This window comes from Sphaeramia orbicularis, chromosome 8 (genome assembly GCF_902148855.1).
Source record: "Sphaeramia orbicularis chromosome 8, fSphaOr1.1, whole genome shotgun sequence".
NCBI classification, from domain to species: domain Eukaryota; kingdom Metazoa; phylum Chordata; class Actinopteri; order Kurtiformes; family Apogonidae; genus Sphaeramia; species Sphaeramia orbicularis.
In genome coordinates, this window is record NC_043964.1 from 13,877,419 (window position 1) to 13,892,751 (window position 15,333).

At 36.4% G+C, this 15,333-nt stretch overlaps 2 protein-coding genes across 2 annotated transcripts in view; both read left to right on the forward strand.

The window, feature by feature from the left end:
* Positions 1–13,102, forward strand: part of LOC115424216 (hemicentin-1) — a 38,280-nt gene extending 25,178 nt beyond the window's left edge. The window contains exons 14-23 of the mRNA XM_030141336.1: positions 145–417; positions 509–838; positions 972–1,223; positions 1,487–1,626; positions 2,697–2,866; positions 6,716–6,876; positions 9,445–9,711; positions 10,869–11,201; positions 12,278–12,532; positions 12,618–13,102. Coding sequence (XP_029997196.1) covers positions 145–417; positions 509–838; positions 972–1,223; positions 1,487–1,626; positions 2,697–2,866; positions 6,716–6,876; positions 9,445–9,711; positions 10,869–11,201; positions 12,278–12,532; positions 12,618–12,625 — 2,189 coding nt within the window. The 3' untranslated portion in view covers positions 12,626–13,102. The remainder of the gene's footprint in view (positions 1–144; positions 418–508; positions 839–971; positions 1,224–1,486; positions 1,627–2,696; positions 2,867–6,715; positions 6,877–9,444; positions 9,712–10,868; positions 11,202–12,277; positions 12,533–12,617) is intronic.
* A 183-nt stretch (positions 13,103–13,285) lies between these two features.
* Positions 13,286–14,431, forward strand: cmc4 (C-x(9)-C motif containing 4 homolog (S. cerevisiae)). Its single transcript, XM_030140110.1, has 3 exons — positions 13,286–13,397; positions 13,497–13,556; positions 13,638–14,431. The coding sequence occupies exons 2-3, from the start codon at positions 13,499–13,501 to the stop codon at positions 13,772–13,774; spliced, it is 195 nt and encodes a 64-aa protein (XP_029995970.1). The 5' UTR covers positions 13,286–13,397; positions 13,497–13,498; the 3' UTR covers positions 13,775–14,431.
* The last annotated feature ends 902 nt before the right edge of the window (positions 14,432–15,333 follow it).

Here is a 15,333-nt window from a genome sequence, read left to right on the forward strand (position 1 = left end):
GGCATGTAGTCCTTTTTTTAATCTGACAGTTCTCTTTTATTGCAAGCTATACTCCAAAATAATAAATATCAATAAAGTGTGTTTCAGTTCTTTTATACATGATGTCTTGTAAAGGATGCTTTAGTCATTATTGTATTCTTCTAGGAACGCCTGTGGGTGCCCAGTGTCCGGTGATGATACAACCCAATGTGCCCGTGGTGAAATTTGAAGACCCCCTACTTGTCAACTGCACCTCATCAACAGACCAGACAAAAATTATGGGCTGGGAGGCACCATATGGTGGCACACGAAAGGAAGATGTTACTTCTGTACTGTTAAATATAACGTCTGCGTATACATGGGACTTAGGCCCTTTGTGCTACATTACTTTTCTTGATGGTACTCAGTGTGAAGAGGAGGTGCCAATCACAGTTTACCGTAAGTAGTCTTTGCAAACCTGGGCTCTTGTTTATGGCACTTTTTCGATTGTATGTTTTTGTTAACTTTGGCTCTTACTATTTTTATGCAGAAATGCCTCAGAGTGTGTCTCTGTCTCAGTCAAATCAAGACAACCCCATGGTGGAAGGCAAAAAGTATCAGATGCGGTGTGACATTGTTAACGTCGCACCATCAAGGAATCTCTCTGTATACTGGCACAAAGGAGATAAAATAATACATATTGACACATTTAGTAATGTGTCCAGTTTACAACCTCTAAATCAGTCATCTGCGTTTGAACTGACAGCTGGAAGAGAAGATAATGGAAGTAGAATCTGGTGTGAGGCAGCTCTGAACTTTGGGCCTTCAGGACCAGATCTTCCCCCGATGGAATCAAAGTCACATGACATGATTGTACAGTGTGAGTTTTTAATGCTTTTCTTCGTGTCGCCAATCAATACTGTTTGGATTATAAGAATTTGGCTGCATTTCATGATTCTGCTTTTTTTTTTTTTAATCTTAACTCTGTCTCTCAAAACCTCATGTGTCTTCAGATCCACCAACTTTCATGAACCCTGAAGTGGAGGCAGTGGAGGTTCCAGCTGATCTTAAAATAAGCTTAAATTGCACTGCAACAGGAAATCCCTTGCCTGTGTACCGCTGGAGTTTGCCGCCAGCCATGCAAAAAATGATGGCGAACCAACCTGTTCTGACTCTTTCGGTGCCATTTGTAGGAACATACAACTGCACAGCCTCAAATTCCCAAGGCACCAGAACCAAATCGTTCATTGTCACCGATGCTCCAAGTAAGATATTATTACTAAAATCACCTGTTTGAATGTAATTGCCTTGCAATGTTAACCCTCCTGTAATTCCTTCATGCTGTTCTTCTCCATCAGGTAGTCGTCCTGGGACCACTGCTGGGATTTTAATGGCTGTGTTTTTAGCTGTAGTTTTAATTTTGGGATGTGTGGTTTATTACAAACAGAGAAAGCCTACAGTTACAAGCTGTTAAATTCTGTAAAGGTGATCCGAGAGAGAATTTAACCAGAACTCTCATCTCCCACAGGGGATCAAACAATTCTTGCAGTTGTGATTGGAGTACCGGCAGTCCTGGGATTCGCTGCCCTCATCACCGGCCTTTATTATGTGAAATCTGATGGCACATTTTGCAGCAAACCCAGCTATCAGCCTGCATCATCAGGAGCAGTATGAGGATGTTTTGGTTTTTCTAAATGGCGTCGCATGGCTTTACTGTTAGAATGGCCCTTTTAAGTTTAGTTAGTTCTTGGAGAAACATGTTCTTTACGGCCAAGGGGCTTTTGCTGATGTGCATGCATGTGTGGTGGGCTTCTGTTCATGCTGTAGCTTTAACAATGCATAATATCATCAGCTCCACTAATCAGTGTCATTGTATTAATGAGTTTGATGTTTTCATGCATTCACAAATGAGCTTACTTAAAGAAAGCATGGTATGTCGGTGTGCTTGTGTTCTATGCGCTGAGTTAAACAACGATACTAAATTAGTTCTGTAACTTTGCATAACTAATATCTGGAACCATGACTAACTGATTGTGCAATATGCTTCATGACTTTGTGTATGTGTGCATTTTCAACAGTGGAAGTTTGATAATAAAAAAAAAATACTTATAGATCATCCCTGCACGCTACAGATATGAATTCTAAATGTACAAAGCAAAATAGAAAGTTGTGTAAGTGTTAAGAATTATTCTGTATGAAGTATTTACCATGGATAATTAGGTATTTCTACTCATTTGTGTTTAAAAGTCAGTCACAGTGAGTGCATTGAACAAATTGAAAAGAGCTGTAGCCCCTTCACTGTACAACATTTTGTAGCTCTTTGTTATTTTTTCAACTAAATTTACAGTATATTTCAGTTTGAACCACAGTCATTCAATAAACCACACTAACACAAAAAAATTAAAACAGATGAGCAACTACAGATTGGTTCCAAATTAAAGGAAAAACCACCATTTAAGGAGTCGTATGTAGGATTGTGGCCAAAACTGGTACTGCAATCACATTCAAAATACTGTAGAGCACAGGTGTCAAACTCCGGTCCTCGAGGGCCGGTATCCTGCATGTTTTAGATGTTTCCCTCTTCCAGCACACCTGACGGTTATCAGGCTTCTGCAGAGTTGGATGATAGGCTTATCATTTGAATCAGGTGTGTTGGAAGAGGGAAACATCTAAAACATGCAGGATACCGGCCCTTGAGGATCTGAGCATCCCCTGGTATTCCCTCCCCTTCCTCCCAGACTAGGGGTTGCCAGATCCAGCGTGATCATCTACTAGAAGGAGCTACCATGGCAAGCAACGAGTCCTACACTGTAATAAATACTGGCTGGTCTCTTCACCCGGGCTTGGGCCACAGTCTCTTCACCAGGAGACCCTGGCCCTGGCCTGGTAAGATTGTGGCCCGGGTGGGGTGAGAGCACGGCCCGGGCCACGGGAGAGCCGGCGTTGGTCTTCAAATTCTTCTTTCAGCCGTCTCCATGTTTCAAAAGCATACCCTGTAATCCGTGTATCATTCGTTCATTCGTTTTTCAATTTAAAACAAAAAAACAACTTGTTTTTTTGTTTTTCATTTTCAAAACCAGAATGAAAAACTGATAACAGTTTTTCCATTTCCCAATTTTGTGCTCAAATTAAAAATAGAAAAAAAATGACCGTTTCATCCGATTTTGCTATTTTCAGTATAGTTAAGTGTTCTGACCCGGAAGTAGTCGTTACTAGGGAAAAAATAAACAAACAGAATCATGACCGGACTGGAGGAATATTTTGCTATAATTAAGCAGCTGTTTGATACGTACGGAAGCATATTGCATTCACACAAAAAATTTATTTGGCTCTGTTTTTCTGAATTAATTAATTAATTCAGAAAAACAGCCAAATTTAAAATTTTTCAGAAAACAGTATCTCGTTAATTCGGAAAATTTCATTTGTTTATTTTTTCCCTAGTAACAACTACTTCCAAGTCAGACAATTTAACTATATTGAAAATAGCAAAATCGGATGAAACGGTCGTTTTTTCCATTTTTCATTTGAGCACAAAATCGGGAAATGGAAAAATAAACTGTTATCCATTTTTCATTGTGGTTTTGAAAATGAAAAACCAAAGATCAAGTGGGTTTTTTTTTTTTTTTTGGTTTTTAATTTTTGGTTTTAAATTTAAAAACGAATGAACGAATGATACACGGATTCCCTATGCATATCCTTGTTTTGTTTCTTACTTTGTCACAACCTATTTGGGAATAATAAGAGACCTTTTAGGTTTAGTTACATCAGACATTTGTGATCAGAAATGTTCCAGCTGCAGCTCAGTGGGAACTGGCAACCTGGATGCCCAAACGCTGCTGACTTTGTGATTGGCAGATAGGTGATGGGCGGAGCATCAGACCAAAACACAAAATGACAACATAAACATTACTTGTGGGCTGGTGCGTAGGTTTTCAAATGCGAATATTCTGGCTGGACTACTGCTAGTGATATCAGATATGTTTGAAATGAACATGATTTCTTAATGTCATGGTGACATTCAGGGCCCTTCTATGATTACTTGGAACATAATTCTTACAGCTCCTTTAAGTGAACTAATGTGAAACATGCTACTCCAAATTCTCCTATAGGTGTTCAATTGGGTTGAAATCTTTGTCTGTCTATGTCATAGCATATGATTCATATCATTTTCATACTCATTAAACTATTCAGTGAGCCTTCATGTTTCTTTTCCTGTGCATGTACAGTATTGGGAGTTGATAAAGATCACAGACTGCATATACAAGCTGAAACCAAAGAGTGTTTTACTTTCCCAGCCTTTTTTTTTTTCTCAGCCTATCAACATACTTTTAGGTTGACATTGACAGGAAGTTCTTGAGCACTGATTCATCAGGCATTATTCTCTAAATATATGCACAACTCAAGAGTACAAACCATCTTGAATTCATGTACAACTTTTAAAGTCATACTGGAGTTTCTGCTTCTGTTTTTATCAACTCAGGTACTTTTTTTTTTTTTCTTCTACAGACATGAAACACTAAAATACAGCTAGATTAATTACTTGACAGTGCTCTGAACATCTTTATTACTATATTTAGGTACAGTTTTTGAATTTGTAGTTTTGTTCCATTTTGATGTTTGTTTGAAACATAAATTATGCTCATTGTGGATTTTTTTCTCATTTTATGTGCACTGGTACTGCTCTGAAATAGTGATTTACTTTGCACAGATAATACTGACTATATTGCTTCTGTAATGTGCTTGTAAGTTGATACCAAGGTGGTTATTTGTTTTACTGAATTATATGTACTTTATGACCCTTGACATTCTGTTTTTGGCATAGTTTGATTGATGTAAACAAAAAAACAAAAAAAAACAGTTATGATTTTGAATCTGTTATGAAAATAACAAAGGGTAAGCTAAATTAGTAGAATCCTTTTAAAAAGGAAACTATCATGTTGTTTTTGATATTGTGTATAATGTGTGCATGTGCATTTTTCATTAAATAGTTCATTGTTGAATAAAGTTTTTTGTCCATGACATCCTTAGGCAGAATACTGATTGGGGCAAAGTCAAACTAGTGTCTTTTCATGTTTTCCTGCCACCTTTTTTCAACCCCTTGGACTTCTCTCTCATTCAATCTGGCTTACATTATACAGTGCCAAGCCTGCCATACTAATTAGCACTGAGCAAAGTGAATGTAAAGGAGAGTATTTGTTCCTGCCCATGGTTGCCAATATAAACCTGCTTTTCTAAAACCATGTTCTTTATGTTTAGTCCCTGTCATTCCCACTGAAGGTCTTGCCAGAAAGCACTGTTTGTGTATGCTCTGGCTGTGTTGCTATAACAACCTGGCAAGAGTGATATTGCTCAATTTGTCATGGAGTTTGAAAATAAAAAGTTTTATTATAGACACACAAGCTTAACACATTTCTCTTGAGAACTTGAGGAAAGAGCAGCGTATTCAAAGTGAAACCAATGAGTAATCTGTATATTGAGATTCCCAGCTGTGCTCTCCATAAATACACCAAAAAAAGCATCCGATTACTCGCTCTCGCATTGCACTTGTGGTCAGAGTTGATGTGCTGTATAACATTCTAGTCACAGTGTGAGTCTTACAGGTTACATGCTGCAAAACATCCTCAACAATCCTACGGCCTGCTGGGACTTAACAAAGCATGAAGTTAGGAAGCAACAGGAGATGTGTCTGCAGGCAGAGGAGAAAATGAGATTCTGTTTGCAGCAAGTTTTTGTTTCACCTCAGACACTTGACAACAAAGGATAACCACGTCTAAAGTTTTGGAAAGAAAATCTCAAAGCATACTTTCAATTTGCAAGAATAGACTTTACTCTATTGTGCAAGCAAATGTTTTAACCCTTTCATGCATTGTGGTCACTACAGTGGACAGCTGTTCTACAATGTAATTTAACCTGAACTTCTATAACAGTACATGCATAATATCTGTATGAGTGAATATGAAGGCTAGGAAATAAAATGTTATTAATATTTAACCCATAAAGACCCAGCGCTTCTTTGATGGCACTTCCCAAATGATTTTTTTTTCTCTCTATTTAACCTGTCTTAAGTATTTATCACCATTTATTATTATATTATCCTCTGTATTTAGCATTTTTCAGCATAAAGTAGGTATTTTATTGTATTTAATCTGTTGATCATGTCGATGTTCATTAAAACTCAGAGTAAATTCAAAGGTTATTTAATCAGAAACAGCAAAAACAGCAAAAAAAGATTTGATTTCTTTTTTTTTTTTTTCAGCAAATCTATCTTTAATCAAGTGTGTCCATCCACTGTCATTGATCCAACTCCATGGGTTTTACTGGTGAATCAATGTTGTAGAAGATGTGTTTCCAAGGTAACTACGGAGCCTCTGAACGTCCAAATGGGTCATATCTGACGACCATGAAAAGATGACAAACTGTATTTTACACTAATTATTTACATTTTCATGGAATTAAAAAGAAAACGTCCAGCTGAGTGGACATTTGTTTAACTCCATGAAAAACAGGTTCATAAAAAAAATTCCAATTGCATTGGGTTTTTTTTTTATGCCTAAAGAGGAATAAAAACACACAAGAAAAAAAAAAAAAAGACTAAGGTTCTCATAATCCATGCATGAAAGGGTTAATGTCATTTTAATGACGATTTGAGTGTAGGATCATTGCAGTAAAGAGGCTGTCTTTTTTAGAGGCCCTACCACCTGTTAAATTTCCCTCTTTCCCTTTTTACCCCCCACCCCCAAAGTCATCTGGGATGAAGGGGGCCCTTTTGTTCCAACATAGTTCCCTGCAGAGTTGCCAAGTTTGTTCAAGTTGGAATTTTCTCTCCCTCGCTTCTTAATCGAAAGCTCCCTGCAAAAAAAAATAACATGGAGAACAACTTTCTGAAACGGATTGTGATGTTTTGCATGTTTTACACAGGTAAGATATTTGGACGCAGTTTATTTTTACACACTTGTTTAAGTTTAGAGTTTGTGTTTGGTGCAGTTTTGGCGACAAGTCGAGTGATAATTGACAAAAAAGGCAAACAATGACATGACTAACCGAGCGTGAAACGGTGTGAAAATCGCAACAAAGAGTTTTAATTGAACGGGAGTGCGCACATTATTAGACTGCACTATTTAGAATGGCATATAATGTGAAAACTTAAGTTTAAAATCGCCTCGTTTGGGATTATTTGACAAATTATAACGGCACCGTGGGCTGTTAATTAGTAATAAAAATTCCAAGCACATTTACACATTTTCTGCTTAATAACCCGTGGGTGTAAACTAATCTGTAAATGTTAAATACACGGTTACTCATAGAAATAATTAAAGAAGCTTGTCAATCAGTTACCTTTCCACACAGACAAATTAATGTTAAATAATGAATGGTCCAGACTTTTTATCTGGGTTGTCCTTTGTGTGTTGTAACGAGGTTGCATAATAGTAAGCCTGTCCTGCAGACAATGCTGCAAGTGGAGGCTGTGGGGGAAGCAGTGGCCATGATGATGATGATAATGATGATGAGGATGATGATTAGGGTGGTCCAACAATCATGATAAAAAATAAAGTTTCAGATAACCTCAATTAGAACCCTGCATTAGGTTTTGGGATTCAAAAGATGATTTAGGAAAAATATTGGAAGAAAAAGGAGATGTTTTAGAGGTTGCACAAGTTGCTGGAAGTTTCCTGGAAATTGACTAATTTTGCATTTTCAGCATAGCCGAGCTGACCTGCTAAGAGAAGCAGCAGCACTATCAAAACCAAGGTTTTAGTGCTTCATCTAGCAATATGTGTATTAAGTAAGGCCACCGACATCTTTGGTACTTTAGAGAAGAATTGGTTGGCCAAGCATTCTTGGACTCCAGTGTGACACAAGAGCAGAAGCAGCTGATGGTTCACAACATGATGGAAAATGAAGGTTCAGAGGTTCCACTGAAGCGTTGTGATGCCCTTAATCAAGCAGATTATGAAGGGAAGCAGATCAGTGATTTTGTCACCACCAGCACCATGCGTTTCTTTGAAACTTTGGATCTGCCACAAACATTCTTAAGAATTCCTCCAGAAGACTGGGCTGATGATGAAGACTTTCAGAAGGCTGCTAAAATTGTGCATGCCAGAAAAGTTGTCAATGATGTTGCTGAAAGAGAGGTGAAGCTTGTTCAAGACTTCAACTGTAGCCGAACAAAAAATGAAGATCAGAAACAGTACTTGCTCCAAGTTGTCAAAGAACACAGGAACATTTTTTGTAATTTCAATAAAGCAACAGTGGTTGCTGGACTTTCTAAGTAACATTTTTATGTGAGTTGCAGTTTGATTTTGAGAATAAAATTACAAATTATTCTAATATGCCTTATTCATTTGGCTAGTTATGTTATGTAGTATATAGAGCAGGCTTCACGTGTCTTGTGCAACCTCTAAATATTAATTAATTTGCATAAAATTTGGACCGAACTAATTTGGCCAGATATGGAACCAAATGCAGGGTTCTAATCCAGAGAATCTTAAAAAAAAATTTTTTGGACCACCCTAGTGATGATGATGATGATGATGATTTGATTTCGATTTGATTTAGTGATTTATTCCGAACATGCAATGAAATTTAACATATATATGACCAGGCAAAACATAAACAATAATACAAAAATCAACAATCACCACAATCTTAGACAGATGAACAGAACAATAGTTTCATTTATATGCCTGAAAAGGGGTGGGAAGAAGTGCAATTTATTTAATCCCACCTCATCGTCATAAAATATTATTTACCTCCGCCAAGGAGGTTATGTTTTTGCCAGGGTTTGTTTGTTTGTTTGTCTGTTTGTTTGTTTGTCTGTCTGTTAGTGTGCAACATAACTCAAAAAGTTATGGACAGATTTGGATGAAATTTTCAGGGTTTGTTGGAAATGGGATGAGGAAGAAATGATTAAATTTTGGTGGTGATCGGGGGTGGGGGGGCCCATGGGGGGCGCCACTGATCAGCCTTGGCGGAGGTCTGCGCTCTCTGAGTGCTTCTAGTTAATAATATATATTTATCTCCCTCTTCCTTTTAGATTACTCTTTTATATTTATACATCTATTCACACACATACATCCATATATACATACAGTACATACATTTGTAGATATACACACAACATACAAGTACACATACACACATACAAATAAACATAAAATCTTTTATCTATGTGTTTCTTAATTGAGCTAGCAAAATATAAATAAATAATAAATAAATAACTCAAAGAAAGAAATATATACATATTATATTAGATATATATAATATAAACAACAGTGAACATATTAGTTCCAATTAATGACCCTCATCCCTATATCTTGTGAAAAACATTGTCTTATAAGTGTTTTGAATTGGTTTATGTTTGTGCATTCCTCAATTCATTCCATAATTTAACACCACACACAGATATACTAATACTTTTCCCACCCTCAGAATGATGACGAAGATGATGATGATGATGATGATGACAACTGTAGCTGTGTGTCTCAGTGTCAGGTGAAGGCTGCTCCCTGGTTCTCAAGCCCTCCAGGGTAGTGGTGGGCTTCGGGGAACCAGTGACTGTGAGCTGTGAAGCCACTCGTCCAGTTCGCGTCCTGGGCTGGGAATCGGCCATCGGAGCTGCACACACTCAGCAGGACCTGTCCGTCCAGTGGAAGGTGGACAGCCTCATTGACTGGATTGAGGAGCCGATCTGTTATGGGGTGTTTTTCACAGCTCCAAGACAGTGTGAGGAGAAACTCAACCTTGTCCTCTTCAGTAAGTCAACTCAAGTTTTACAGTGTTGTACACAGTAAAAAATGCAGTGTCAGTATTTCAAAGTCAAGCTATTTTAACCTAGATAGAGTATTTATAGCTCTGTTGAGAGTAAACCTGCTCTAACAGTAGAGTTAGAAGTCAGTGTAAAGTTCTGCACAGATGCGGTGTAAAATTCAACTCTACAGAGTGATGATTAGTGCCAGTCTGCTGCATTGCATTGTGGGTACTGGACATTTTACTCATTGTGTTCTATTTTATGTGCAGGGGTTCAAGGGGGGGGGGGGGTTGTGTTAATGTTTGTTTAGGTTAATATGTCTGTTTTACAATGTTTATTGGCTTTTTTATGTTTATTTTTTATTAATATGACACCATTAGTTAAACCTGTAGGCAGAACAATTCCTTACCTGACTGTCACTGTATAGCTATTTATGTAACTATGATGGGGAGAATTGACCCTTTTCAAACGAAAAACATGGTCTAAGGTGACTGAAAACCGTAGAGCAATCTATTGCCCTACACAACTCGGACCACAAGATATTAAAAAAGAATTGTGTTGTTTTACTAAACTGCATCTTAGAGGCAGTAATTTTTTTTATTTTTACAGCGAAAGACCTTTACTAGTAGTAGAGTATTTACATTTTGCCATTAGTACTTTTACTTTTAAAGAGCTGCACAGTTTTGTTGCATTGGAACACTGGTCTTTTTCCTGTTATGCATTAAGAACATCGAGTTAGTGTGTTAAGTTTTGAGGACATGTTTCATCTATGTATAGATATATGTGAATTCCAGCGTACCGTACCTCCCATGTCACCCTTCAAAGACCTCTTTACACCTCATGTAAAATTGTCTACATCCACCATTGATTTTATGGCATAATGATAACATTATTTCTACTGTTCATACTTGAAGGATGCTAAATATTTCTGAAAAATATCACATACATTTACTTGACTTTTTCTTGTTAATGCTTACATTCTTTTAGGTAAGGTTTTAAATGTGGAACTTAACTTGCATTGAAGTATTTTCACATTATGATGTTTGGACCTGTAGTAAGAAAAACCTGTGAATACTTCTTCCACTGTTGTGCATGGTAGAAATGAATGACTCACATTAATCTGGTTTTGACATGAGCTTTCTGTCTTATTCCTGTGTATTAGAAACCCCAGATAGCGTCTCCATCCGGCACGTGAACCACACTGGCCCCATGGTGGAAGGAAAGGAGTACCAGCTGCTCTGTGAGGTTCAGAACATCGCTCCTGTTCAGTACCTGTCCCTGAAGTGGTACCGAGGACAGACTGAGGTTTATAACCACTCCTTCTCTGACCTCACATCTTCCTCACCTGTCCAAGTCTCTTCTATCCTTGTGATCGTGCCAACCAAAGCTGAAAACGGAGCACAGTACAGGTGTGTAGCGGAGCTGGAGCTCGGACCAGAGGGACCACAACCACCTCCTACTGTGACCTCAGAGCCTCTTAATGCCTCTGTATACTGTGAGTCATGAATCCATCTTAAAACATATTTAACACAATGAGGGGCAGTGGTCGGAAGTGTCTGTGTACAAATACTATGTTAGTACATTTAAACACACTTTTCTTCTATTTCTATTCTACTCATTTTTCCTTTCTAATTAGTTTTTTTGAGTTTACATTTTAGTTTACATTTTCAAAACAGGTTTTTTACATTGCTTTCGATGCATTTGAAAGGATTTTTTGTGTTTTGCTTTTTTTTTTTTTTTTTTTAAGTTTTGCATCAGTGTGCACCCTCCTAATATAAGGATCAGTTTCTATGTAAATAACTATTGTTCTAACATTCTTTGGTTTATCTGTCAATGCATCACTCACATACCAAGACAAAAACAATGTGATATGTCAGAAATGATATGAAAGGTGAAACAAAACAAAAGTGGCATAAAAACCCAGAAGAGACAATACAAACGGGCGGCTTTTTACTTGTACACTTAGATTGCATTACTGTTACTTGAATTAACCCTTTCATGCATGAATTATGAAAAAAAGTATCTAGATTTCTTTTTAGTTTGATTTTATTACTCAAAATTAGGCAAAGGTTGAAATGCATTTTGAATTTTCTTAAAAAATATGGTTTTATTAAGAAGATTCTGAGACCCAGGAAAATGCAAGTTTTGGCTTTTTTAAATTAAGTAATTGTCTATATTGGAAACATCATGATGCAACAGTTTTATCTGATGCATTTTTTTTTTTTTTTTTTTTACATTTTTATGGAATATCCATTGTGGTGGACAGTTTTTCTGGTTTTTGTTGTTTTATATAATGCCGTTCAACTCTTGTCCATAAACATGGACAGAAAACCCGAAGCTGGGTCTTAGGAGGTTAAATTTATGAGATCACAGAACAGTCAAAATTCTAAAACTAAGATGATACTTTTGTCATTGTATTGCTTAGGGTCTATAGAGACTGCCCCCATGTGGTTTGGAGAATATTGCCTTTATAACCCCTTAGAAAGTGAGCTTAATGTCCTCAAATGTGAACGTCATGCATGAAAGGGTTAATACATGTACGTTTATTTAATCTCTGCTATTATTTTCTAGTTCCCCCTTCATTCATCAGCCCTGAACCAGAAGTTGTGGACCTAATAGAGGGCGCTGAAATCATCTTAAACTGCACCGCCACAGGAAACCCCACACCTGTGTACAGCTGGCAGTCCTCCCATCCCATGCAGGATAGATTTGAAGATGAAGCTGTTGTCACCTCCTCTTCACTGCTTCCAGGGACTTACACCTGTACTGCCTCCAACACACTGGAGAAGAAAAGCAAACAGTTTATTGTCAAGCCCAAGACCAAAGGTAGAGGGAAGTGGGAGGTACAAGCTCATGTGCAAGCTGTCTCTGTTTACTGAGTGCTAATCTGTCTTCTTTTGCTTTTACTTAGGCGTTTGAACCAAGCGATGTTGAGAGGGAATCAGATGACCACATGTGACATACTGTACCAGGATGATTCAACTTAGGGGATTTTACTTTTGCTGCTGAATTGTCACATTCATCAGATATTTTCATCATATACTGTATTTATGAGGATCTTGTTGTCAGACTGAGTTTCAGAGATTTGTTGATAACTGTCATTTAATTTGTCAGTATATTATTACATTAACAAGTGTTGGTTTAGTATGTAGTGTATGTTTTTTGAGGATATTGCCTAATTTATGTTGTCTTTTGCTTTAGACTTATTTTCCGTACATATTAATTAAATGTAGTTTTAAAATAAAATGCACACCATAAATATATGATACATTGTAATAAATGCATTAATGTATGCTGGAAACTAATACTGCAACTTTAATACAAATTTTAAAGATCAGTACTGTAAATATGAACTTTTTCTTAATTTGCTTATCTTTATGAATAAAAGCTAAATTAAATAAAGTAATGTTGTCACGTTATTCTTTGTTTTATTTGAGTTGGTGGTGTAATTTTACTGGAAAACACATTTCTTATATTTCATGTAAATACTCATGCAAATAAGTCAATTAATATTTTGACCACCAGATGTCACTGTTGCTCTTTAAGTAGAGATAACTTCATTGGCTAGTTGCATACCACGTGATCAAAACATTTCCTCTCTCCAGGAAGTAGTTTGACTGGCTAATATTACCTGACCTTTTTGACCAGCAATGAGCATTACGTCCATGTCAGCTACTCTAAATTGACAAAGGTGGGTCTTGTGACCTTTATAATGTTTAATTTGGTCTCTAACATTTTGCCACTTTGGAATAATTTAACGATAATTGTATTATCGTGTGCCCTCTTACAGGAATGCCACAGAAGGATCCGTGTCAAAAGCAAGCATGTGCAATTCAGCAGTGTTTACAAGGTATCGAGAGTATTTATTAGAATATCATTAAATATTCTCCATAAGCATTGTATTTATGCTAACTCCAATGACCTTTTACAGCTAATAAATACGTGGAGAGCATGTGTGAGGATGTGATCCGAGAGATGCGGCGGTGCTGTCAGACCCATGCAAAAAACTCCATTTGCTGCTCTGGTTTCAAGGATTCAACGCCTACGGAGAACAAAAATACCACATAGATCCTTTTGGGATGCGTTTGAAGGAGACAGCTGAAAGAAGAAACATTGCATCAGTGTTTTAAGACTGTGACACTTGTAACAACTGGGAAAACACTGGGCAGAGTGGTTTGTTGACAAAATGCCCTTAAAATGGCATGAGATGAGCTTTTCATAGCTGATGTTTCTGCTCAAAAATGTGCATTACATGCTGATAAACATCATTTTTATGAAAGAAATGTTTGAAATATTTTCTGTAGCGTTCCTTACCAATATGTCCACACTTAATTGTCAAGAGTCAGCATAACTATAGTAATGCTGTTCTATTGGATGTACAACACCCTCTTATAACACATTATTAAATTGGCTCATGTGGCCTAGACTTTGTTCTTGATTGGTATCTGATACCCTCTAAACTTTAGTGCACCTGATACAGATGGACAACAGTGGTGAAAAGCAGCTAAGTACTTTTACTTGAGTATCATTTTGAGGTACTTGTACTGTACATATTTATCTCCTATTTATGTTACTTTTGTATACTGCCAGGCCACTGTCTAAGAAAATGTTGTACTCTTTTCCCTTACAAGTGTTTGTCAGCTTTAGATAGTGAGCTTTTAATGAGTGTACTTTATAAGCTTTTAAATTATTACAAAATAAACTTCTCACATGATTTCACTTCAACTGATGTTTGAATCATCTAATATCTTCCCAAATTATAGAAAAATTCTAAAAACTGAAAATTGATTTTGGCATAACTTTTTTTTAATTTCCTTTTATGTCTCTCCTTAATGATGTCATGAGCCCTCAGCTTTATCTGGTTTCCCTGTTGATAAAACTATAAAGTAGGTCAAATCAGCTCCAGCTGCTCTAATGCTGATGCTTCACCATAACCTAATGATGATATTTACACCAATCAGCCATAACAATATGTCCACTGACAGGAGAAGGGGTAATAATATTGACTATTTCATCACAATGTCAGCTTTCAGTTGGTTGGACCAAAAAATTTGACAGAATTCTAGCTGCTGCAGTATAAATATATATATATATATATATATATATATATATATATATATATATATATATATATATATATATATATATATATATATATATATACACACACACACACATATATACACATATATATACATATATATACATATATGTGTGTGTGTTTTTTTTCCCATTAAATCTTTATTCAGTGAAGAAGAGTATACAAACAGTGTATATAACAAGAAAATAATAGGTTTGCCAGGGGGAAAGGTTATACAATTATTATAGTACAATGTCTAAATCAGAGCAAATATTGATGGTTATTATAACCTTTTTGTTTCCAGATTTATCTAAAAGCTTTTAAAAAAGTTCAACAACTTTCAAAAAATAAATAATATTTGGTTTTGTGTTACAGAACTTACATTCGTGAATGAAAAAATGTGCAAATAAGAGAAATAAATTAATTATAAAAAAATTGTTTTGTTTTTTTTCCTTTTTGGGGTATTTGTAAAAACAAAATAGTACATTTTTCCACGATATGACAAAATCTCTGAAAACATGGTCGATTATAAATCTGCTGAAGTCCT

Coding starts and splice junctions, on each gene's coding strand:
- cmc4 (XM_030140110.1), top strand. CDS start 13,499: ATGCCACAGAAGGATCCGTGTCAAAAGCAAGCATGTGCAATTCAGCAG. Junction 13,557..13,637: donor AATTCAGCAGTGTTTACAAG/GTATCGAGAGTA, acceptor GACCTTTTACAG/CTAATAAATACGTGGAGAGC.